At 35.8% G+C, this 26,553-nt stretch overlaps 1 protein-coding gene across 2 annotated transcripts in view; it reads left to right on the top strand.

The window, feature by feature from the left end:
- STPG2 (sperm tail PG-rich repeat containing 2) overlaps positions 1-26,553 on the top strand; it is a 596,947-nt gene that overhangs the window by 107,893 nt on the left and 462,501 nt on the right. For both annotated transcript variants that reach the window (XM_078445122.2, XM_060654598.3), the window contains one exon: positions 15,453-15,560. In XM_078445122.2, the coding sequence (XP_078301248.2) occupies positions 15,453-15,560 (108 nt within the window). The remainder of the gene's footprint in view (positions 1-15,452; positions 15,561-26,553) is intronic.

Raw genomic sequence — 26,553 nt, 5'->3', positions numbered from 1 at the left:
CACTATATTGATGGGATTAGGATGATTAGATTTGATGAGCAGGAGGTCGCAAGAACTTTATATGCCTTAGGAAGACATATGCAAGCCAGACAGCAGGAGATAAACCCTATAAAATTTCAGGGGCCTCCTATTTCAGTGAAGTTTCTGGGGTCTAGTGGCTCAGATTATGTCAGGATATCCCCTCCAAAGTGAAAGGCAAGTTCCTAGTCCTTCCACATCCCTACTATGAAAAAAAGTACACTTCTTGACACACCTTTATGGTTTTTAGGGGGAAATGTATATGACATTTGAGTGTGTTACTTTGGCTCATCTACTGAGATACAGATTAGTTGGCCAGTTTTTAACTAGAGCAAGAGAAAGTTCTATAGCAAGTCCAGGCTGCATTGCAAGCTACTCTTTCACTTGGGCCTTGTAATTCAGAAGATTTGATCATACTTGAAGTGTCTGTTGCAAATTAGAATAGAGTAGAAAAATTCTGGCAAGTACTAATATGAAAATAAGAGTATATACCTCTAGGATTTTGGAGTACTTCTATGTCCTCTTCTGCAGATAACTGTTTTCATTGTGAGAAACGGCTCTGGTTTGCTACTGGGCCTTGATAGAAACTGAGTATCTAATCATAGCACATCACAGATAACCATTGTAGCCTAAGCTTGTCATCATGAACTAGGTTTTTCTAACCAAATGGCCATAAGGTTTGGAGTGTACATCAATAATGTACAATGAAATGGAAATGGCATATAAAAGATCAGACCCAGGCATGTCCAGAAGATACAATAAATTTACACATACGCAGACTCCTTTGACACTGACTCCTACTGTACCAGAAATGGTAAATACATAAACCAATATGAATGATGTTTTTAATTTTTTATCTCTTTACAAGATAATTTGTTGTCTAAAGTATAATTAATATATTAATGTCTGGGGGTTTATGACACATGTAGAAGCAAAATGTGAGACAGCAATACCTCAAGGTAAGGTCTGAAGAAAATTGAATACTGATAGAAAATTCTTACACTATACATACGGAAGCATACTATTATTTGAAGGTAGACTGTGATGTTAAAGATATCTAGAGAGGCCACTAAAAAGGAATTAAAGGGAAATTACTAATAAGATAGTAGTGGAGATAAATAAAATCATTAAAAAATATTCAGTTAATCCAAAAGAAGGCTATGACAGGAGAAAAAACCCAAAGGACAGATGGTACAAATGGAGAGTATAAAAAAACTATGCATCTATCAATAATATATCAACATATCAATAATTACTTTAAATCCAAATTGCCTAAACACTTCAATCAAAATGCAGAGATTATCATGTGGGATTTATTTATTTATTTAAATTAATTTTTTTTTAATGTTTATTTTTGAGATAGCGTGAGTGGGGGAGGGGCAGAGAGAGAGACACACACACAGAATCTGAAGCAGGCTCTAGGCTCTGAGCTGTCAACACAGAGCCTGACTCAGGGCTCAAAGTCAACGAACTGTGAGATCATGACCTGAGCCAAAGTTGGATGCTTAACCTACTGAGCCACCCAGGCTCCCCTACTAGCTACACTTCTTTATTTTGTAGTGGTTGCTTCGGGGTTTACAATATACATCTCTGGATTTTTAAAGACAATGAAGCTGCAATACAATCGCTTGAGTCTGACATTTGGACTTTTTCCCAGCTCAATGTCTTTTTTAGTTTTTGGAGAAAGAAACTGATGACATATTATTTAACTAATATATAAACCACATCCAAATGCTGCAACAGAGCATGAAGAAATAATTTCCAGAACTGAAAATAAGAGTGAATTAGAAATACATTTACTGTTGTCTTCCAAGTTGAAACATCCAACCTTCCAGCATTTGGCTGTAAAATGTTAGAATTTATCATCTATTAGAGTGCTGAAAGTAGTCTGCAGTGAGCCGTCTCTCCATAATTTCTGGGCCATTTGTGTTTAATATGAATATCCAGACTTATCTGGCAAGCACGAAACACTTGGTGATATTTACAATGATCTATGATTGTGAATTTAAGATTTCTAATTTAGTAGAAGCTAGCATGAGAAATCAATTGCAAATGTAACCTAATTATAAATTAAACTATCTCCCATTGAGTTGCATAGTGCTACCTTGGTGAAAGACTGCAAACAATATTATCCTTCTCATCGAAATAAAACCTATTTTATTGTTAATTTAAAAACATAATGGTTATTTTTTATCAATAAAATTAAGAAACATATTTTCTAAAATTTGCCTTAAATTGATGTTCTTCATTTACACTAATTGCCCATTAAGGAGTACATAGGTGCCAAACTTTATGAACACTGCAATTGAAGATATAGGCAAAGAATCTCCTTAATCTTGGGTATTAAATGTCTTGTTTCAGTGCTCTTGGGTAATCACAACTATCCTCAATTTAGGGAATTAGAATTTCCCCATCATCTTCTTGACCTTCCCATCCCTATGAAATCCATATTGACATTCCATGGCACAGAGTCAGTGCAAGTTCTTATTCTGGTACTTTCATTACTTGATGACTTGATCTACAACCTTATCTGTGCAGGGGGTCTACAAATCTGTCCAACTGAGTCTACTTTCACACTTCATTTTTTGGTTGCCACCAACATATCCCCATACACTTCTTAGAGGAGTATGGAAAGTTCTGATTTATTGTGTTCACTAACTTGTGAATGTCACAGGAAGTTAGATCAACTCTCTCATAGCAATAAGAATTGTGAAGACAAAACAGACTCTTCATGGTATCAGGCAGTGCCTTGATGTGATTCAGTAGTCTGATCACTGCACAGTAATCTAGTGAAAGTAAGTATGAGTAATTGGGTCCCTTCCCTCTACAGCATTTCAGAGATTACTTCAGACAAAGACAATCCTAGTTTCAGAACTATCAATGTGTATAAAGATCCAGTCTCTGCTAATCACTTGTGATTATGAACATTATAATTTCATCCTGATACTGCAACAAGGCATGGAAAAATCCAGCTCATTTATCAAACCTTTCATTTTGTGATATTCCAAGGTGTATGTAGGAATTTATATAAGGAGGTATATTCTTAATATATTTAGACTAAGACTAAGCAGAGTGGAATCTAGTAGTCAGTGGGTTGAACTTAATCAAGTGGACTATGGCCAACTTGTAGTTCTAAAACAATGGAATTGATTGCCAACATTTGTAACTTGTAGCATTTCATATACAAATCCAGATTTTCAGCTTTTCTTAAAAACAAAAACAAAAACAAAAACAAAAAAAACCAACAACATCCTAACATCCTAACAACAATCAATTGGAGCTGATTAAATGCTGCCCCTGGGAGTGAGGGTGAGTGATCTCCAGTGTACTATTTTCCATGCAACTCTTATTTGCCTGCCTGGTTCCAAGTAGACATTTGAATTCTTCATCCTTGTTAATGTAATATCAATTAATCTTATGTGGTCCTTTAGCTCCATTTAAGATTTGGAACTTTTAACATTATTTTATTTGGGTGTGTTCAGTTTTCTATGTATTATTCATTAAGTGTTATTCTTTCTTTTTCCTTTAAAATGAGGAATTTGGGTTTGCAAAGAGCAGGAAGAATATACTCATAATAAGTAACTATTCAGAAGTTCATGTTGCATTGCACTGTAATAAATGTTAATGAATTCTGAACATTTACATGGCACTAATTTACTAAAATAGACATTATAAATCTTGACTACTACTAGATAATCCATCATATAAGGTATAGTAATTATGGGAAAACTATATAATCTATTTGTATATGTTTTCTCTTGGTCAAAGATACTTGAGCACGACACTCTTACATAATTGTTGGTCATTGTGTAATATTTTTCAGGATAGCCACATTTAGTCACCTTTACTCTAGTTTAGAACTTGGCAGGATAGCTTCAGGTTTACCATATTTTGGTAAACACCAAACACCAGTGTTGATAGGAACTATTATTTCAGCAGATATATTAAGGAATCTAAGTAGCTTTTCATCAGCCTTGCTCAATTTCATGTTGGAATAATTGAAACTGCATAAAATAACCCCATCCTCCAAAGCAACAATATATAGTCAAACCTAGCAGCTTATATTTGAATTCTGCCTCTCCTGATATGCTTTCTAGATATACATGGAAAAGCTATTTTGTTTTTATTTCTGTTACTGAACATATGGTAAGCTAACTAGTTTATGATTTATCCTACAATGTATTTCCTGTCACTTACTTAATTTTCTAATTTCAGTGATGTATAACCAAAGTGTTGTATCTGAGACTCAGTGACACTTATAGTGCTGTTATTGATTAATACAGTTACTTTTCAAATCTATTTTGTTCACTTAGAGTTTTTCATACCATGTTTATTTGATTTGGTTCTGTTTAATTTGTTCTTAAAAAAAAATCACACATGGGGTGTTTGTTTCCTGACATCAGAAAGAAGGTATTATGCTGTCTAAATGAACCAAAATTTATGTTGCAGTTATGAAAATGGAAATAATAGACACATGTTCCTTTCTATACTCTCAAGTCAGAATTATATATTTCTCTGGCTAATCAGTCATTATAATTAGTCACTTAAAGAGTTAACTATGTCTGGAACATACTTATTCAATATATTTAAATGAAGAGGCTATTTTCTTTTATTTATTTATTTAAAAAAATTTTGTTTAACGTTTATTTATTTTTGAGACAGAGAGAGAGAGAGCATGAACGGGGGAGGATCAGAGAGAGAGGGAGACACAGAATCTGAAACAGGCTCCAGGCTCTGAGCAGTCAGCACAGAGCCCAATGCGGGGCTCGAACTCACATACTGCGAGATTGTGACCTGAGCCGAAGTCGGACGCTTAACCGACTGAGCCACCCAGGCGCCCCTATTTTCTTTTATTAAGAATATAATGCTAAGTATAATTATATAGCAAAAATGATTTTGATATAAGCATACTGAAAATATTTTAAGTTGAAAACTTTCACTTTAAGTTGCTTATAAATTTGTTTCTCCTTATTATATTGTGTCAAAAATAGAAAAAGGAAGAATATAATCTTGTTTTTAGGAATTAGAATAGATACACTTAATTAGCTTTGGAAAATGGGGTAATCATCAATCTTGTCAAAATATTTAGTCTAGTTATTAGCTGAAGAATATGGTAAGTGATTGAAAAATTATCAGAATGAAGTCTGAAGATTAGAATGATTCATTAATTCATATACACCATTAAAAAAGATTAGTGGTGTTAAGAATATAATATAAAATTAATATAAAATAATAACAAATGATATAAAATATATAATATAAAAGAATCACAAATATTACATAATATTCTTTGCCCTTTCTTTATACAATGTTCCCAGAAGCCACATTTAGTTTCATGGCTTCAGGTACCACGTATAAGTACTGATCATTTCCAAATATACAGATTGCTTCCAGTATGTATTTACACCCTGAACTCTGCACTGAGCTCTAGTCTTCCATGAATTACTGTATGTATGACATCTCTACCTTGAAGTTTTATAACAACAAGAAAACTAACATTTCAATATTGAACTTGTCTTTCTTCCAGTCCTGCTCTGGCTTCTGTTTTCTCTATTGGACAAGTGCTTACAGTTATTAGCCAGGACTGTGTTGCATGGCTCCATTATCTGGCAGAAGGCTGTGGAAAGGGAGGTTGGAAATTGGGATTGTGGTAGCAACCAATAAGATCTGTCTCAAGTACATAGAAACTCTGTTGCTTTTGGAATTAATTTAATTTCTTTGTGACAGTTTCTGTATCTGTGAATTGATACAGAATGCTGAATGCTGGGCAAATAGTAGGTGCTTAGTAAATATTAGTAACATTTCTGTAATTTCTTGCTGCATAACCAGTCACCCTAAAATGTAGTGTCTTAAAATAATAACAATATAACAACAAAAACAATTTATTTTTCATGACTGCACTAATAGTGACACATAGGGTTTGATTGCTAAAAACTTAGGGCCCAAAATGACAGTGCTTAAAGGTACAGTCCATTGCAGGAAAAAAATACAAATATCAACAACTTTAAAGTAAGAATATTCTTCATAGTTAAAGGCTACAAGGGTTCCAGAGAAGTCAAGAGTGAGCTCTAATTGTCTTCCTTCTCTAATGCCATATCAGGACATGCATTATGAACACATTCATGAACAGCTCAGAATCTGGGAGCCCAAAACAGAACCTTTCCACAGTTTCTTATACTCTGTTGGCCACATGGGATATTTTGCTACATAACCAGTACCAATAGTAAAGCCCTCCAGGAGTCTCACCAAGGCCAGGGGCAAATCATCAATCTCACTGCTATTAATAAACAATGCTGACAAGCTGGTACAAACCACTCTGAAACTTATGGGAGCCATAATTGCAAAGCAAGACTATTAGTCAGTAGTTTCATATCTTTACCAAAGATCAGTGCCTTGTAGATAATTTAACAAAACAACTCACACTAATTCCAGGTCTACTGGAATTAACCTTCACAAGTACAATGATTCTCTGGTTTTGCTGGACTCAATTGCCTCATTTTTCTAATCCATATGGTATCAGCTGGGATCACTTATCTGGCTGCATTCCAGAATAAATAAAACAGGGCATGTTACTAAATAATAGGTTAATAAATATTTTTCAATCATTGTTTTCAATCATTTTTGTCATGATGTCTGCAATATTGCATTTTTGTAATATTTCTTGGGGGGAAAAAAAGAGGGGCTGGTAGTTACTTAGACCTTAGTTTCGTTTGTGTCCCTACTGGTTGTATTTAAAGCTAAGTTATTTAATCTCTCTGGATCTCATTTTTCCTATTGGGCAAAATTGAATCGTGTCTATCTTGCAGGATATTTAAGGATTAAAGGTAACTCAAGAATATATTGGAATAGGAATATATTGGAACACAGCATAGGAATATATATATATATATATATATATATATATATATATATATATATGAATATAACATAGGAATATAGTGCCTGCCACACAGTGGTGCTCAGTAAACATAGGGAATTAAAGTTTCTTCATTTTTTTGTAAGAAGGATCAAAGATAGGGAGAGCTAAAAGCATTAAGAAAATATTGATTGCAGAAGTGAGAGTTTTATAGACTAAGAAAAGCCTCTAAACTAATAAAACCCTTTTTGTGATACCTAGATGGATGCTAGTAAAAAGACATTCAATCCCCCCCGCCCCACACACCTTTTCTGCAATGTCATGGCATTATAGCAAGGGTATTAGATATGTGATGATAAAACTTTAGAATGAGGCCATTTTCAAAATGGAAGAACAAGCAACAATTAAATTAGATATGAAACTAAAGTGTATAGAAACAAATGAAAATATTTAAAAACACTTTTTATGTTTATTTTTGAGAGAGAGAGAGAAAGGAAGAGAGAGAGAGAGAATGAGTGGGGAAGGGCAGAGAGAGAGGAGACACAAAATCCGAAGCAGCCTCCAGGCTCTGAGTTGTCAGTGCAGAGCCTGATGTGGGGCTTGAACTCGCAAACTGCGAGATCATGACCTGAGCTGAAGTTGAACACTCAACCGACTAAGCCACCCAGGCTCCCTGAAACAAAGAAAATCTTAAAAATAGAGTTCTCTCTAAATCTTACTGCACCAAATCTCATTTGGTAATCATAATATTGTCAGTTTGAGTATTTTTTATTTTGAGTTCTATACTGGAATAATCAGTTTAAGTCCATGACATAAGTTCAGACACTATATGCATGCTACTACGTTCTGTGCAAATATCAGAGATCTTGCAAACTATCTTCTGTATTTCAAAGAGAGATGCAGAAAAGTCAAAAGTTATGGATGGTATTCATCCGTCTGTAGTTCCATCTATTCAATTAATATTATTGAACTATTAGGTGTCAAAAATTGTAAAGCTAACTTTTTCCTTCTAAGAATTACCATCACCACAACGCTTAGACTTGGCTGGTACCAGTGTTATATTTTCTGCTACATTTCTGGTTTCATGAAATCCTTTATATTTTTAGTTTTTGTGGAATGGGACAGACAGACTTCTGGTTGAACAAGATAGATTGAATCCATGCTTATATCTTAGCTTCCTCTTGTGGTAGCATCCCCTCCCTAAGGAGAAAAACAAAAATAAAAACAAAAACAAAAGAAAAGCCTCAAGGCAACCTGGTTAAACATGTACATAACAACATCCCTCATGACCTTGTGACATGAGACCACTTAATCAGACTTCATGTTTGTGGGTTACCATATATAGGAGACAAATATATATATATATAAAACTATACCCCGTGGCATTCAGGGCACGGTTCTTCGGGTATAAACCCAGCTGAGTGGTGCTGGCACAAATAAAGTTGCTTCCTGGAAAGAAAATCCTCGGTGTCACCATCTCTGTGTGAGAATCCTGCTACACTCCCTCTACTAGTTTGGTAGGACTATTATAACTGAGTACCACACACTGGGAGGCTTAAACAGAAGAAATTTATTTTCTCACAGTTCTGGGGGCTAGAAGTCTGAAATCAGGGTGTTGTCCGTGACTTCTTCTGAGATTTCTGCCCTTGGCTTGTAAATAGCTATTTTCTCTTTGCATCTTCATGTGATCTTTCCACTGTGCACAGTCATGTCTATATTCAAAATTCCTTTTCTTATGAAGAAACCAGTCACATAAGATTAGGGCCAACCCTAAAAACCTTATTTTAACTTATTATATATTTAAAGTCCTTATCTCCAAATACAGTTATATTCTGAAGTACTAGGCGTTAAGACTTCAACATATGAATTTTGGAGGAACAACAGTTTAGCCCATAATACTCCCAAAGCGCCACTAAATTAATAAGTAAAAGAATATGAAAGGTGCAATACTACAAACACAAAAAGAATGAGAGAAGAGATGATAATAGATAAAAGATATCTTCAGTTTTCAAAACTGTAAAGTGGATGGGCAAATGGTAAATGTAAAAGTTGATGGGTAAATGTAAAATGGTAGAGTGGAGGAAGCTACTATGTGAATACCTTCACAGAGGAATGTCACCAAGAAAGCCAGTTTACCTTATAGTACCTTCAAAAAGCCCAGGAATATTAATTACATTGGAAGGTGGCAGGTGGGACTGAAAACAGCAGGATTGGTGATAATCTGGATACGAAGCACAATCTCCTATAGCTGGACAACTTTCTCACCCCCACTGCAGGAGAAGATGTGAGGTCTGTTGGCGGAGAAATCAAATGAGAGAGCCTCTGGATTTAGGGATATTGAGATAAAAGAGGAAAGGCGTGAGATGATGTAACAAAAATGGAGGGTATTTCTAGACTCCAGATAAAAAGAATGAAAGCTCCTTGGAGAAGTGGCTGATTCCAGGTTTGGAGCAGGAATTGTATCTGAAGAACCTAAAGCATATTGTTATACCAGAAAGCAGGGTGGCTATGATAGACTACCCAGGGTCATATCAAAAGGACTCAGGGGCTCATTTAAATAGGTTCCCACCAACTAAATATAGGATGAATTCAGTCTTAACAAGCAATACAACTCCAATGAGTTAAGATCATTCAAATCTTTTTAAATCCATGAGTTTAAAATTAGAATTTTAAAAACTCATTGATTAGTATTGGAAGATGCAAGAGTCTAACTTGGTATTTTGAAACTGGTAAATAGAAGGAAAGAAAAAAAAAAACAACCAAGCATTTATCTTGCTTTTCCTATATGAACTGTATCTTAGGGTAAGTAAATAATTCATGAGAGAAGTCTCTTTTTATAGAAGTATTTCAGGCAATAAATAAGAAGGAATTATAGAATTATATTATCATTTTAGAATTCCTACTGAATGACTAGATCTAGTCAGTTATCATTAATGACTGCTAACATTGTAGAATAGATAGAATCAGTTATAATATGTGCCTCCTGGTGGAAGTATACAGGGCTACCAATGAAGTAATCTTGAAAAAATATTGAATTCGAATCTGATCAAGCCCTTACAACAAACTGCCAGTTTACAGGAAGTACAAGGGACAGGAGACACATAGATAGTCAAGAAAATACGAACTGTGGGGAATTCTCAGAAATTGGACAAAAACTTAGCTTTTTCACCAAATAAATTGAAAGAGAATAAAATAAAGTGATGCAGAAGAACCTATAGATTATAAGATGATAAGAGACTTAAAAATACTGGCCCCTTGTAAGTGTGGACTGTAATTGGGTTCTGATTAAGACAAACAAAATTATTTTTATTATTGTTCACATAAATTTGAGGCAGTCACAAAAATTAGAACTCTGAATAAATAAAGAATCAAATAATTGTTTTAAGTTGGAAAAATGGTTTTGTGTTTATGTTAAAATGAGTCCCTTATCTTTTAGAAATACATGCTGAAGTATGTATTGATAACATTATATTTTGCATTCTCCTCTACCACATTGGAGTTAGAATTGGGGAAGCTGATAGGATTAAGAAACAAATTTGGACATGAGTTGAGAATTATTATTGACCCTGGGTGAAGGGTATGTAGGAGTTTCTTCAACTGTGCTTTATGTTTTTTTGCATGTTTTTAATTTTGCATAATTATAACTAAGACAAGAAGAAAATGGAGGGTTTAAGTGGAAGTTTATATGCAGAATGCGAGAGAGTTCCAGGTACCATTCCCACTCACCCAAATTGTCATCAGACTTGAGAAAAGACTGATATTTGGGGACCCGCTAATGAATTATGATTCCATCACAGCATAATGAAGTCCAATAGCTTTCAAGGCAAATCTGTCCACATATGAATTTTTCAATCAGCTCTTTTATTGGCTCACTCTTAAATCTGAATGGGGAGCAAGGGATCACCAGACATTTGAGGAAATCCTCCAATGCAAAACACAAGGACAAACAAAAATGCAACATCAATAAAACTCCAAGGAAACAGACAATAAAGAGAGCAGAACTATAAATAAAATTATAATTAATATCCTCGGAAATATGGAGGATAATGCAAGCATGAACAAAGATTTAGAGAATTAGCGAACTTGAGAATTAAAAATATGACTGCGGAAGTTAAAATTATAGAATGCGAGCTGAAAGAAATACCTGGTTACCTGGTCTTACTGTAGTCCTTAATTTACATGAAGGCGCTCTGAAACTCTAGGAAACAGTGGTGGTTACAGAACCATTGGAATGTGTACCTGGATGAGGCCTACCAATGTGATTTTTAAACTGATTTAGGTCTCCATTCTGGCTGCACATTAGAATCAAATAGATAAACATAGGGGAAGGGAAGGAAAAATAAGATAAAAACAGAGAGGAGGCAACCAGAAGAAACTCTTAAATACAGAGAACAAACTGAGGGTTGCTGGAGGAGTGTTGGGTGGGGATATGGACTAATGGGTGATGGGCATTGAGGAGGGCATTTGTGATAAATCAATCACTAAATTCCACTCCTGAAACCATTATTACACTATATGTTAGATAACTTGGATTTAAATAAAATTACAAAAGAACATAGGATTCAAGAAAGATTCAAAAAGATTCAGGAAAAATTCAAAATTTAGATTTTAGAAAGATTTAATGGACATTAGAGATTTAGGGTCATTTGTTGTTTTTAATAAAAATCCTTATGTAAGTTGATTTTGCTTATAACAACAACAACAAATAAGGTAAAATTTCTGGAGAGACAAGATAAAATAATTCTGTGAAAGCAGAGTCCCAGATTCCCCAAGTCTCTGTAGTAGATGTACGAGTTGTGTAAAACCATAGAAATAAAGATTTACTTGCGGGGGAAACAAAACAAAACAAAAATAAGACAAAACAAACAGACAAACAAACAAATGAACCAGAAAGCTTTAAATTTAAAAAAAAATGTCTGGGTCTCATTTCGATTGTCTTTAATTTGAATAAAGTGGACTGAGTCGTTGTTATTTTTATAAATCCCCCAAATGATCATCTTGTGCAGCCTAGTTTTAGAGCCATTAACCTAGTGTGAGCTTCTCAAAAGTAGACCCCATGCTTCACTTATTACTATATACCAGTGCTTTGCACATAGTAAACATTTAATGTTTAAAAAAATTTTTTTAATGTTTATTTATTTTTGAAAGAGACAGTGTGAGTGGGGGAGGGGCAGAGAGAGACGGTGACTCAGAATCTGAAACAGGCTCCAGGCTCTGAGCTGTCAGCACAGAGCCCAACGTGGGGCTCGAACTCATGAACCACGAGGTCATGACCTGATCCAAAGTTGGACACTTAACTGACTGAGCAGCCCAGGCACCTCTAAACTTTTAGTATTTTTAATTAAAAGAATAATCATCTCTGATGGTGACTCCCAAGGTAAAGGAGTAAAGGTAGAACCGTATGGCTTCTCCCTGTCCCCCTAATCCCTGCATGCCATCTGATCAAATGGATGATTATACTTTATTTAAAAGAAGAGGCCCATTTTTATTAGGTTACACATGAAAAGATGCCATAAACAACCTGCCTTAATAATCTTTAGCTTCCGTTTCCAAGGCAGAATACTCCTTAGATCTAGGACTTCTCCCTTGGGATGTATGTACTTAGCAGAAGATGCTGTAATCCCCTTTTGGACAGAGCTGTGGTTCTTTATTATACATGAGGATCATCTGTGAGGCTTGTTAGAAGTGTGGATTCCTCTACTCAGTGAGATTCTGCTCACTAGATCTCAGATGAGACACTGTGGTGAAGGGAACTATGTATTTAATAAGTTGATACTAATGTGGGTAGTCTGTTGATAACAATTTTAAAAAGCAGGATAAATATTACAGCATTTTCAGCCAGTGCCTAGGGTTTGGTCTTCTCAAAGTCTTTTCACCTTTATATTGTCATAAATGGGGGCTTGTCTTGAGTGGTCAGTGTCTCATAGTCCTCTATTTAAAAATTTTTTTAATTGTCCTAAGCCTAACTTTTTAGAAGCAAGAGCTAATTTTACTACTATATCTTATTTTCGTGAAATAAAGTTCAGTAACATTAGGAACTTTATGAAAAAACAGTAAAAAAGGAAAAAGATATTCACTGAAGAGGTCAAGATTTCATTTCTGCTTTTATGCAGAATAAACCCAAGACTAAGTATATTCATTTATCTCATTATTCACACTTAAGTCTTTTCCCTGTGATCCATAGTAATGAGCACTAACACAATGTTTATAACAGTAGGAAGGTAATCCCAATTTGTCAGTAGCTGATTATTTTATACCAAGCCTGCCTATATGTAGAAGATGGATATAGCATAATGGTAACATTTAAGAAAATAGGTTAATATGGTATATTTCAAGTTATGTTCTCTATATTTCTATATTTGATATGTATCTCATAGGTTTGTATAAACAGAATTATGTAGAAGTTTTTTTTAATTCTAAACTTAACTTCCTATAAGTTTGTAGATTTAAAAACAATCTTATTCCATAGCCAAAGTACATCTTTTCTAGCAGCCACCAAATAATGGCATAGACTTGTTCATTTGAGACAAGATAACATGGACCTTCATACACATTTTTAGATTCAAACTTATTAATAAGAATAGGTACTTGTGTATAAGAATTTATCCTCAATAAAAATTTCCCAGGTGTTATTGTTATTATTTAATATGTAGGCTTTAAGATATTTTACTATGGTTAGAAGTAGCTATTGCTCTAATTTGGAGTCACATTATTTCCCAGAGGAACCTATCTCCAAATCCATTATATGATCAGTGAAAATGTAGGATTCAATGCATACATTTATCTTTTCATCCATTCTTCCGGCAAATATTAACTGAGCACCTACTATGCTCCACATAGTCTTCTGTACTGTAAAGATACAGGAGCAAACAAAACAAAAAATAACTGCCCTCTTGGAGCTTACAATGTAGCAGAAAATTGTATTTTGGATAGTAAAACATGATAAGGCTAAAAAATAGGTAGGAAAGGGGGTAGGAGTTACTTAGGGGAGGCAATTAAATTGAGATTGGGTGGCCTAGAAATGACTCATTGAGAAGGTAACATTGAATAGTGTTATGACTGAAATGAAGGAGTGAGCCCTGGAGTTATCTCGGAGAACATCTCAAACAGAGTGCAAAGGTCCTGAGATCTTATTGATAAACAGAGTGAATGGAAATGAGAAATAGGGTGCCTGGGTGGTTCAGTTGGTTAAGTGCCTGACTCTTGATTTCAGCTCAAGTCATGATCTCACAGTTTGTGGGACTGAGCCCCAGGTGGGTCTCTGTGATGACAGTATGGAGCCTGCTTGTGATTCTCTCCTTCTGTCTCTGCTTCTCCCCTGCTTGTGCTTGATTTCTCCCTCTCTCTGTCAAAATAAATACAATGAAACAAAAAAAAAAAAAAAAAAAAAAAAAAAAAAAAAGGGAAATGGAAAAGTAATAGGAGATTAGGTTAGAGTGCTGATAGTGAGTCTGGGGGGTGAAATTCATATCATATTAAGACCTTGATTTTTGCTCAACATGAGATTGGAAGCCACTGAATGGATTCAAGAAGAGGAGTGGTACAGTATGACTCAGGACCTTAACTGGATCCATCACTAGCTGCCATGTTGAGAAATAGACTGAAGGAGGATAAGGGTGGAAGCAGGGGGGAAGTTAGGAAGATTTCACAATAATCCAGGTAAGAGATGGAGGCTTGGATCAGAGTGATGTCTTTGGAGATGGAGAGAAGTGGGGTTGGTTTTAGACATATAATGATAGAGATGACAGGATTTCCTGATAGAGTTTTATTATATATCCAAGTATGTAATTCATAAATTAAGGAATAATTCTTTACATTGTAAAAAAGCAGAGGAGGTATATATGAAACAGAAGATTTGAAACTTTTTAATAGTATGAAAAGTATTGTATAAGATTACTAAAATCTTTGATGATTAATATATACTACTTTTTGATATATATTTAAATAACGCTTGTATATATTTTGTAAATATATATAGTACTGTGTTTAAATTCTTGATATATATATATATATATCTCAAGTTAAATGTGTTTAAGATAATAGAAAAGTCAGTATGAGTATTTTCTGAATTAAGTTTTACTGTTATAAAGTATCTGGCTAAAACTTAATTTCTTACATTTTCTAATATTTGTATTTGAAATAAAATATATCCTGAAGCTTATTTGTTGGAAACAAGGTAGTTTATTGATTAATAGAAACTTGAAAATATAGTAAAAATATTTTCTTAGATAAGATTTGGTTGTATACTTTTAAATAGAAGAAATATAGAAACCACCTTTATTCATTGTAATTTTTAATTATGTGAAGTAGATAATTTTTTTCTGAGCTCTATCAGTAGAGGGCAGCAAAGTTTCAAGTAGTATGTTTTCAGGTTCCTAGGGAAATTTGCTAAGGAAAATTTTTTGTTGTTTCTCTTAAGTTTGTTCTGGCTTGCCTTTTAATGAAGTGCTTTAGTAATTTCGTGTAGGAATTTGCTTAAAAACCCTGTAACTTTGGTTCATATATTTAGCCAACTGTTCCCTTAGGTACTATAGATGCTTTCTTAATGAGAACATGTATTTTTTCTTTTGTAATTTAGGGAGTACCGGGGCCTGGAAAATATGACATTAAAAGTCAATTTCAGAGGACTGAAAGTATGATACCAAGCGTAAATGATGCATCACCTGCTTTTCTTTCTCAGTCCCAGGTAATGTTCTACAGTCATTTTCATACATAGAGCATAATAGATACAAGTGAAGCCAGAAACAAATCTGGTGGTGTTTTGGGAGATTATAAAAAGAAAAGTTAGAGATGCCTGGGTAGCTGAGGCAGTTAAGTGTCTGACTCTTGATTTTGGCTCAGGTCATGATCTCATGGTTTGTGGGATCAAGCCCACATTGGGATTCATGCTGACAGTGACAGCATGGAGCCTGCTTGATTTTCTCTCTCTCTTTCTCTCTCTGCTCCTCTCCCCCCCCCCCCCCCCCACCTCTCTGTGTCTTTCTCAAAAATAAATAAATAAAACTTTAAAAAATTATATTAAAGAGGACTTTTTGGGAGTGCTATAATGATTTCAGGAGTAGATTCCAGTGATTCATCTCCTACATATAACACCCAGTACTCATCCCAACAAGTATCCTCCTTAATGCCCCTTGCCCATTTAGCCCATCCCCTTCACAAAACCCCTCCAGCAACCCTCAGTTTGTTCTCTGTATTTAACCGTCTCTTATGTTTTGTCTCCCTCCCTGTTTTTATATTAATTTTTCTTCCTTCCCTTATGTTTATCTGTTTTGTATCTTAAATTCCACATATGAGTGAGGTTACGTGATATTTGTCTTTCTCTAATTGACTAATTTGCTTAGCATAATACACTCTTATTCCATCCACATTGTTGCAAATAGCAAGATTTCATTCTTTTTGATTGCTGAGTAGTATTCCATTGTATATATATACCACATATTCTTTATCCATTCATCTGTCAATGGACATTTGGGCCCTTTCCATAATTTGGCTATTGTTGATAGCTCTGCTATAAGCATTGAGGTACATGTGCCCCTTTGAAACAGAACTCCTGTATCCTTAATATAAATACCTAGTAGTGCAATTTCTGGGTCGAAGGGTAGTTATATTTTTAATTTTTTGAAGAACCCCCATACTGTTTTTTAGAGTGGCTGCACCAGTTTGCATTCCTACAAGCAGTGCAAAAGAGATCCTCTTTCTCCTCATCCTTGCCAACATCTGTTGTTGCCTGAGTTGTTCATGTTAGCCATTCTGACAGGTGTGAGGTGGTATCTCATTATGGTTTTGATTTGTGTTTCCTTGATGATGAATGATGTTGAGCATATTTTCATGTGTCTGTTAGCCATCGGATGTCTACTTTGGAAAAATGTCTATTCATGTCTCTTGCCCATTTCTTCACTGGATTATTTGTTTTTTGGGTGTTGAGTTTGATAAGTTCTTTATAGATTTTCGATGCTGACCCTTTATCTCATATGTCATTTACAAATATCTTCTCCCATTCTGTCAGCTGCCTTTTAGTTTTACTGATAGTTTCCTTCACTGTACAGAAGCTTTTTATCTTGATGAGGTCCCAATAATTCATTTCTGCTTTTGTTTCCCTTCCCTCTGGAGACATGTCAACTAAGAAGTTGCTGTGGCCCAGGTCAAAGAAGTTGTTACCTGTTTTCTCCTCTAGGACTTTGATGGCTTCCTGTCTTACAGTTAGGTCTTTCATCCATTTTGAGGTTATTTTTGGGTATGGTGTAAGAAAGTGGTCCAGGTTCATTCTTCTGCATGTCGCTGTCCAGTTTTCCCAGCACCACTTGCTGAAGAGACTGTCTTTATTCCATTGGATATTCTTTTCTGATTTGTCAAAGATTAGTTGGCCATATGTTCGTGGGGCCATTTCTGGGTTCTCTACTCTGTTCCATTGATTTATGTGTCTGTTTTTCTGCCAATACCATACTGTCTTGATGATTACAGATTTGTAATACAACTTGAAGTCGGAATTGTAATGCCTTCAGCTTTGGTTTTCTTTTTCAGGATTGCTTTGGCTATTTGGGGTGTTTTCTGGTTCCATACAAATTTTAAAATTGTTTGTTCTGGCTCTGTGAAAAATGCTGGTGTTATTTTGATAGGCATTGCATTTAATATGTAGATTGCTTTAGGTAGTATCAACATTTTAACAATATTTGTTCTTCCAATCCATGAACATGGAAAGTTTTTCCATTTTTTTGTGTCTTCTTCAATTTCTTTCATAAACTCTCTATAGTTTTTAGTGTATAGATTTTTCACCTCTTTGGTTAAGTTTATTCCTGGGCATTTTATGTTTCTTGCTGCAGTTGTAAATGGGGTTGATTCCTTGATTTTTCTTTCTGCTGCTTCATTACTGGTGTATAGAAATGCAATGGATTTCTGTGCATTGATTTTATATCCTGTGACTTTGCTGAATTCATGGATCAGTTCTAGCAGTTTTTTGGTAGAATCTTTTGGGTTTTCCACATAGAGTATCCTGTAGTCTGTGAAGAGTTCGACTTTCTCCTTGCTGATTTGGATGGCTTTTCTTTTTTTGTGTTGTCTGAATGCTGAGGCTAGGACTTCTAACACTATGCTGAATAACAGTGGTGAGAGTGGACATCCTTGTCATGTTCCTGACCTTAGGAGGAATGCTCTCAGTTTTTCCCCATTGAAGATAATATTAGTGGTGGGTATTTTTCTTGAGGATTTTATCAAGAAAGGATGCTGTATTTTGTCAATTGCTTTCTCTGCATCTATTGAGAGGTTCATGTGGTTCTTATTCTTTCTTTTTAATGTGATGTATGATATTGATTGATTTGTGGATATTGAACCAGGAATAAATCCCACTTGATTGTGGTGAATACTTCTTTTACTGTATTGTTAGATTCAGTTTGCTAGTATCCTGGTGAGAATTTTTGCATCCATGTTCATCAGGGAAATTGGTCTATAGTTATTCTTTTTATTGTGATCTTTGTCTGCTTTTGGAATCAAGGTAATGCTGGTCTCATAGCATGATTTTGGAAGTTTTCCTGCCATTTCTATTCTTTGGAACAGCTTCCAAAGAATAAGTATTAACTCTTCTTTAAATATTTTGTAGAATTCCCCTGGAAAGCCTTCTGGCCCTGGACTCTTGTTTGTTGAAAAATTTTTGATTATGATTATTAATTCAATTAATTTAATGGTTATAGATTTGTTCAAATTTTCTATGACTTCTTGTTTCAGTTTTGGTAGTTTATATGTTTCTAAGAATTTGTCCATTCTTCCAGATTGCCCAATTTATTGGCATATAACTTCTCATAATATTCTCTTATTATTGTTTGTATTTCTGCTCTCTAATCTTTATTATTTCCTGTCTTCTTCTGGTTTTGGGCTTTATTTGCTATTCTTTTTCTAGCTCTTTATGGTGTAAGGTCAGATTGTGTATCTGAGAAATTTCTTCCTTCTTTAGGAAGGCCTGGATTGCTATATACTTCCCTCTTATTACTGTCTTTGCTGCATCCCAGTTGGGACTGTCATGTTTTCATTTTCATTGGCTTCCATGTACTTTTTAATTTACTCTTTAATTTCTTGGTTAACCCATTCATTTTTTAGAAGGATGTTCTTTAATTTCCAAGTGTTCATGGCACTTCCAAAGTTTTTTTTTTTTTTTTTTTGTAGTTGATTTTGAGTATCATAGTGCTGTGGTCTGAAGATATGCAAGGTATGATCTTGATCTTTTTGTACTTGTTGAGGGCTGATTTGTGTCCCAGTATGTGATCTATTCTAGAGAATGTTCCATGTGCACAGGAGAATAATGTGTATTCTGCTGCTTTAAGATGAAATGTTCTGAATATATCTGTTATGTCCATCCTGTCTAGTGTGTCATTCAAAGCCATTGTTTCTTAGTCGATTTTCTGTTTAGATGATCTGTCCATTGTTGTAAGTGGGGTGTTGAAGTCCCCTACTATTATGGTATTATTATCAATGAACTTCTGTATGTTTGTGATCAATTGATTTATATATTGGGTTTCTTCATGTTGGGGGCATAAATATTTACAATTGTTAGATCTTCTTGGTGGATATACCCCTTTAGTTGTGATATAATGCTCTTCTTCATCTCTTGTTACAGTCTTTATTTTAAAATCTAGACTCACTTCATGCTGATGTAGTTTCATTTCAGGATGAGGGAAGCTGAGAACTTCCATGCTACTCTGTCATCTTGGCCATTTGTCTCTAATTTTTTTTAATGCTTATTTATTTTTTGAGAGAGAGAGAGAGAGCAAGAAGGGAAGGGGAAGAGAGAGAGGGAGACACAGAATCTGAAGTAGGCTCCAGGCTCTGAGCTGCCAGCACAGAGCCTGAGGTGGGGCTTGAACCCCCAAACCATGAGAAATGACCTGAAGTTGGACGTTTAACTGATTGAGCCACCCAGATGCCCCAAGAGACTCACTTTAGACCTAAAGACACCTACAGATTGAAAATGAGAGAATGAACCATTTATCATGCTAATGGATGTGAAAAAAGCCAGAGTAGCCATATATATATATCAGACAAACTAGATTTTAAACCAAAAACAGAGCAAGAGATGACGAAGGGCACTATATCATAAAAAAAGGGTCTATCCAACAAGAAGACCTAACATATATAATTATTTATGCTTCCATGTGGAAGCAGCCAAATATATAAATCAATTAATAACAAACATAAACTCATCGATTACAATACAATAACAGTAGAGAACATTAACACCCCACTTACACCAATAGACAATTCATCTAAGCAGAAAATCAAGGAGGAAACAATGGCTTTGAATGACACACTGTACCCAATGGACTTGATAGATATATTCAGAATATTTCATCATAGAGCAGCAGAATACACATTTAGTTTGAGTGCACAAAGATATTCTGCAGAAAATATCACATATGGGGACAGATTCAGGCTTCAATATGCACAAAAAGATAGAGATCATAGTATGCATATTTTTCAACCACAAAGCTATGAAAAATGAAGCCAATCACAAGAAAAATAACTGTTAAAACAACAAATACATGGAGGTTAAACACTATCCTACTAAAGAATGAATGAGTTAATCATGAAATTAAAGAGAAATACAAAATATATGGAAGCAAATGAAATTGAAAACGTGACAGTCCAAAACCTTTGGGATGCATCAAAGTGGTCATAAGAGGTAAGTATATAGCAATACAGGCTTATCTCAAGAAGCACAACCTCACAACCTCAAATACACAACCTCACCTTATACCTAAAAAAGCTAGAAAAGGAGCAACAAATGAAGCCTAAAGCCAGCAGAAGGGAAATAATAAAGATTAGAGCAGAAATAAATTATATAGAAACAAACAAACAAAAAAACCCCACCAGTTAACATATCAATGAAATTAGGAGATGGTTCTTTGAAGAATTAATAAAATTTATAAACACCTAGACAGACTTATCACAAAGAAATGAGAAAGGACCCAAATAAATAAAATCACAAATGAGAGAGGAGAGATCACAACTAACACCCACAGAAATACAAACAGTTATAAGAGAATATTATGAAAAATTATATACCAACAAATTGAGCAATCTAGAAGAAATGGATAAATCTTAGAAACATATAACCTGCTGAAACTGAAACAGGGAGAAATAGAAAATTTGAACAGACCAATAACAAACAAAAAAATTGAATCAGTAATCAAAAATCTCCCAACAAACAAAAGTCCAGGGCTAGATGACTTCCCAGGTGAATTCTACCAAACATTAAAGAAGATTTAATACCTATTCTCAAATTATTCCAAAAAATATAAATAGAAGGAAAACTTCCAAACTCATTCTATGAGGCCAGCATTACCTTGATTCCAAAACCAGATAAAAACCTCAATAAAATGAAGAATTATAGGCCAACATCCTTGAGAAAATGGATGTAAAATTCTGAACAAGATACTGGGAAATCAATCCAATGGTATATTAAAAAAGTTATTCACCATGATCAAGTGGGGTTTACTCTGGGGCTGCAATGGTGGTTCAGTATTAACAAATTAATCAACATGATACACTGCATTAATTAAAAAAAGGGTAAGAACCATGTGATCCTCTCAATAAATGCAGAAATAACATTTGACAGAATACAGTATCCATTCATGATAAAAACCCTCAACAAAGTAGGGATAGAGGGAACATACCTCAACATCATAAAGACAATATACAAAAGACCCATTGCTGATATCATCTTCATTGGGGAAAAACTGAGAGTTCCACGGTTATTCACATAGTACTGGAAGTTCTAGCATCAGCAATCAGACAACACAAAGAAATAAAAGTTATCCAAATCAGCAAGAAAGAATTCAAACTTTCACTGTTTTCAGACAACATGTTATTCTATATAGAAAACCTGACAGATTCCACCAAAAAATTGCTAGACCTGATACACGAAATCACTAATGTTGTAGGATAAAAAATCAACATACAGAAATCAGATGCATTTCTCTATACCAATGAGCAGCAGAAAGAGAAATCAATGAATCAGTCATATTTGCAGTTGCACCAAAATCATAAGATACTTTGGAATAAACCTAACCAAAGAGGTAAAAGATCTGTACTCTGAAAACTATAAAACACTTGTGAAACAAATTGACGAGGACACAAAAAAAATGAAAAAACATTCCATGCTCATGGATGAAAAGAACAAATATTGTGAAAATGTCTATATTAACCAAAGCAATCTATACATTTAATGCAATTCTTTTCAAAATACCACCAACATTTTTCACAGAACTTGAACAAACAATCCTAAAATTTGTATGAAACCACAAAAAGTCCTGAATATTCAAAGCAATCTTGAAAAAGAAAACCAAACTGGAGGTGTCACAATTTTGGACTTCAAGCTGTATTATAAAGGTGTAATTAGCAAGACAGTATGGTACTGGTACAAGAACAGACACATATATCAGTGGAACAGAATAGGAAACCCAGAAATGGACCCACAACTATAAGGTCAACTAATCTTCCACAAAGCAGGGAAGAATGTCCAATGGAAAAAAGAGTCTCTTTAACAAGTGGTGTTGGGAAAACTGGACAGCAACATGCAGAAGAATGAAACTGGACCTCACTCTTACACCATACACAAAAATAAATTCAGCTGGGGGTGGGAGAGGGAGATGGTGCTTGCCAGCGCCTTTGTTCCCTGCCTAGCTGAGCTCTGTCTTACAGGGCTCAACATCTCTCCCTCCCAGTGTCCTCTCGCCCTCCCGCTCTCCAAGCAGAGCTGTTGACTTTTAACTTTCCAGATGTTAAGTTCCACTGGCTGTCAGAACTCACTGAGTCCGGACCCTCCGCTTTTTCAAGCCAGACTCAGGGACTCTGCCTTGCCAGGCAGGCTGCCTCTCCACTGCCCCGGCTCCCTCTTGCCAGTCCGTGTAGCGTGCACTGCCTCTCCGACCTTCCTACGCTCTTCCGTGGGCCTCTTGTCTACACTTGGCTCTGGAGAGTCCATTCTACTAGTCTTCTGGCAGTTTTCTGGGTTATTTAGGCAGGTGTGGGTGGAATCTAAGTGATCAGCAGGACGAGGTGAGCCCAGCGCCCGCCTATGCTGACACCTTCTCCCCCAAAGGGAAGCAGTACCCGTCACCAAACTTGCTTGCACTGCACAAACACCCAACGCTGTGCTTCTGTGCATCCATACCTCCGACTAGTCTGCCTCCCTCCCGGTGCTGCAGGGCCCTCCCACAGGGGACCACCAATGGCAAAATGAACTAGGCCTGCCCCTCCCACCCCTGTGCACCTTGCAGATCCACCCGGGCTGATATACCAGATCCCATCGAAGCAGCACCACAAGCCTGGCAGTGTGCAAGTAATCCAGACAGGGGCCACACCACTCCACAGTGAGTCCTACCCTTGGGAGAGGGGAAGATAAGGTACACCCAGTCTGACTGTGGCCTCAGCGGTGGGCTGGGGGCAGACATGGGGTATGACTGCAGCCCCGCCCACCAACACAAGTTACTCCAGACAGCACAGGGGGAGTGCCCTGCAGATTGGCCACCCCAGGGACTATCCAAAATGACAAAACGGAAGAACTCTCCTCAAAAGAAACTCCAGGAAGTAGCCACAGCTAACGAACTGATCAAAAACGATTTAAGCAATATAATGGAACAAGAATCTAGAATAATAGTCATAAAATTAATCGCTGGGCTTGAAAAAAGTAGAGAGGACAGCAGAGAATCTATTGCTACAGAGATCAAGGGACTAAGAAATAGTCATGAGGAGCTAAAAAATGCTAAAAATGAGGTGCAAAATAAAATGGAGGCGACCACAGCTCAGATTGAAGAGGCAGAGGAGAGAATAGGTGAATTAGAAGATAAAAATATGGAAAAAGAAGAAGCTGAGAAAAAGAGAGATAAAAAAATCCAGGAGTATGAGGGGAGAAATAGACAACTAAGTGATGCAATCAAATGGAACAATATCCGTATTATAGGAATTCCAGAAGAGAAAGAGAGAGAGAAAGGGGCTAAAGGTGTACTTGAAAAATCATAGCTGAGAATTTCCCTCATCTGGGGAAGGAAAAAGGCATTGAAATCCAAGAGACACAGAACTCCATTCAGAAGTAACTTGAATCGATCTTCTGCATGACATATCATAGTGAAACTGGCAAAATACAAGGATAAAGAGAAAATTCTGAAAGCAGCTAGGGATAAACATGCTCTAACCTATAAAGGGAGACCCATAAGAGTAGTGACAGATCTATCTACTGAAACTTGGCAGGCCGGAAAGGAATGGCAGGAAATCTTCAATGTGATGAACAGAAAACATATGCAGCTGAGAATACTTTATCCAGCAAGTCTGTCATTCAGAATAGAATGAGAGATAAAGGTCTTCCCAAACAAACAAAAACTGAAGGAATTCATCACCACTAAACAAGCCCTACAAAATCCTAAGGGGGATTCTGTGAATGAAATGTTGCAAGGACCACAAAGCACCAGAGACATCACTACAAGCATGAAACCTACAGACATCACAATGACTCTAAACCCATATCTTTCTATAATAACACTGAATGTAAATGGACTAAATGCTCCAACCAAAAGACATAGGGTATCAGAATGGATAAAAAAACAAGACCCATCTATTTGCTGTCTACAGGAGACTCATTTTAGACCTGAGGACATCTTCAGATTGAAAGTGAGGGGATGGAGAACTACCTATCATGCTACTGGAGGTCAAAAGAAAGCTGGAGTAGCCATACTTAGATAAACTAGACTTTAAATTAAATGCTGTAACAAGAGATGAAGAAGGGCATTATATAATAATCACAGGGTCTATCCATCAGGAAGAGCTAACAATTATAAATGTCTATGTGCCAAATACGGGAGCCCCCAAATATATAAAACAATTACAAACATAAGCAACCTTATTGATAAGACTGTGGTCATTGCAGGGGACTTTAATACTCCACTTACAATAATGGATAGATCACCTAGACACAAGATCAATAAAGGAACAAGGGCCTTGAATAATACATTGGATCAGATGGACTTGACAGATATATTTAGAACTCTGCATCCCAAAGCAACAGAATATACTTTCTTCTTGAGTGCACATGGAACATTCTCCAAGATAGATCACATACTGGGTCACAAAGCAGCCCTTCATAAGTATACAAGAATTGAGATCATACCATGCACACTTTCAGACCACAGTGCTATGAAACTTGAAATCAACCACAGGAAAAAGTCTGGAAAACCTCTAAAAGTATGAAGGTTAAACAACACCCTACTAAAGAATGAATGGGTCAACCAGGCAATTAGAGAAGAAATTAAAAAATATATGGAAACAAATGAAGATGACAATACAACAATGCAAATGCTTTGGGATGCAGCGAAGTCAGTCCTGAGAGGAAAATACATTGCAGTCCAGGCCTATCTCAAGAAACAAGAAAAATCCCAAATACAAAATCTAACAGCACACCTAAAGGAAATAGAAACAGAACAGCAAAGACACCCCAAATCCAGCAGAAGAAGAGAAATAATAAAGACAGAGCAGAAATAAACAATATAGAATCTGAAAAACTGTAGAGCAGATCAACGAAACCAAGAGTTGGTTTTTTGAAAAAATAAACAAAATTGATAAACCTCCAGCCAGGCTTCTCAAAAAGAAAAGGGAGATGACCCAAATAGATAAAATCATGAATGAAAATGTACTTATTACAACCAATCCCTCAGAAATACAAGCAATTTTCAGGGAATACTATGAAAGATTATATGCCAACAAACTGGACAACCTGGAAGAAATGGACAAATTCCTAAACACCCACACACTTCCAAAACTCAAACAGGAAGAAGTGGAAAGCTTGAACAGACCCATAACCAGCGAAGAAACTGAATCAGTTATCAAAAATCTCCCAACAAATAAGAGTCCAGGACCAGATGGCTTCCCTGGGGAATTCTACTGGACATTTAAAGCAGAGATAATACCTATCCTTCTCAAGCTATTCCAAAAAAATAGAAAAGGAAGGAAAACTTTCAGACTTATTCTATGAAGCCAGTATTACTTTGATTCCTAAACCAGACAGAGACCCAGTAAAAAAAGAGAACTACAGGCCAATATCCCTGATGAATATGGATGCAAAAATTCTCAATAAGATACTAGCAAATAGAATTCAACAGCTTATAAAAAGAATTATTTACCATGGTCAAGTGGGATTCATTCCTGGGATGCAGGGCTGGTTCAACATTTGCAAATCAATCAACGTGATACATCACGTTAATAAAAGAAAAAATAAGAACCATATGATCCTGTCAATCGATGCAGAAAAAGCATTTGACAAAATTCAGCATCCTTTCTTAATAAAAACCCTCGAGAAAGTCGGGTTAGAAGGAACATACTTAAAAATCATAAAAGCCATTTATGAAAAGCCCACAGCTAATATCCTCCTCAATGGGGAAAAACTGAGAGCTTTTTCCCTGAGATCAGGAACACGACAGGGATGTCCACTCTCACTACTGTTGTTTAACATAGTGTTGGAAGTGCTAGCATCAGCAATCAGACAACAAAAGGAAATCAGAGGCATCAAAATTGGCAAAGATGAAGTCAAGGTCTCACTTTTTGCAGATGACATGATATTATACATGGACAACCCGATAGACTCCACCAAAAGTCTGCTAGAACTAATACATGAATTCAGCAAAGTCGCAGGATGCAAAATTAAA

Source organism: Panthera onca, chromosome B1 (assembly GCF_046562875.1).
Source record: "Panthera onca isolate mPanOnc1 chromosome B1, mPanOnc1 haplotype 2, whole genome shotgun sequence".
NCBI lineage: Eukaryota > Metazoa > Chordata > Mammalia > Carnivora > Felidae > Panthera > Panthera onca.
The sequence above is the reverse complement of the archived record's forward strand: the minus strand, read 5'-3'. Positions and strand labels throughout refer to the sequence as shown.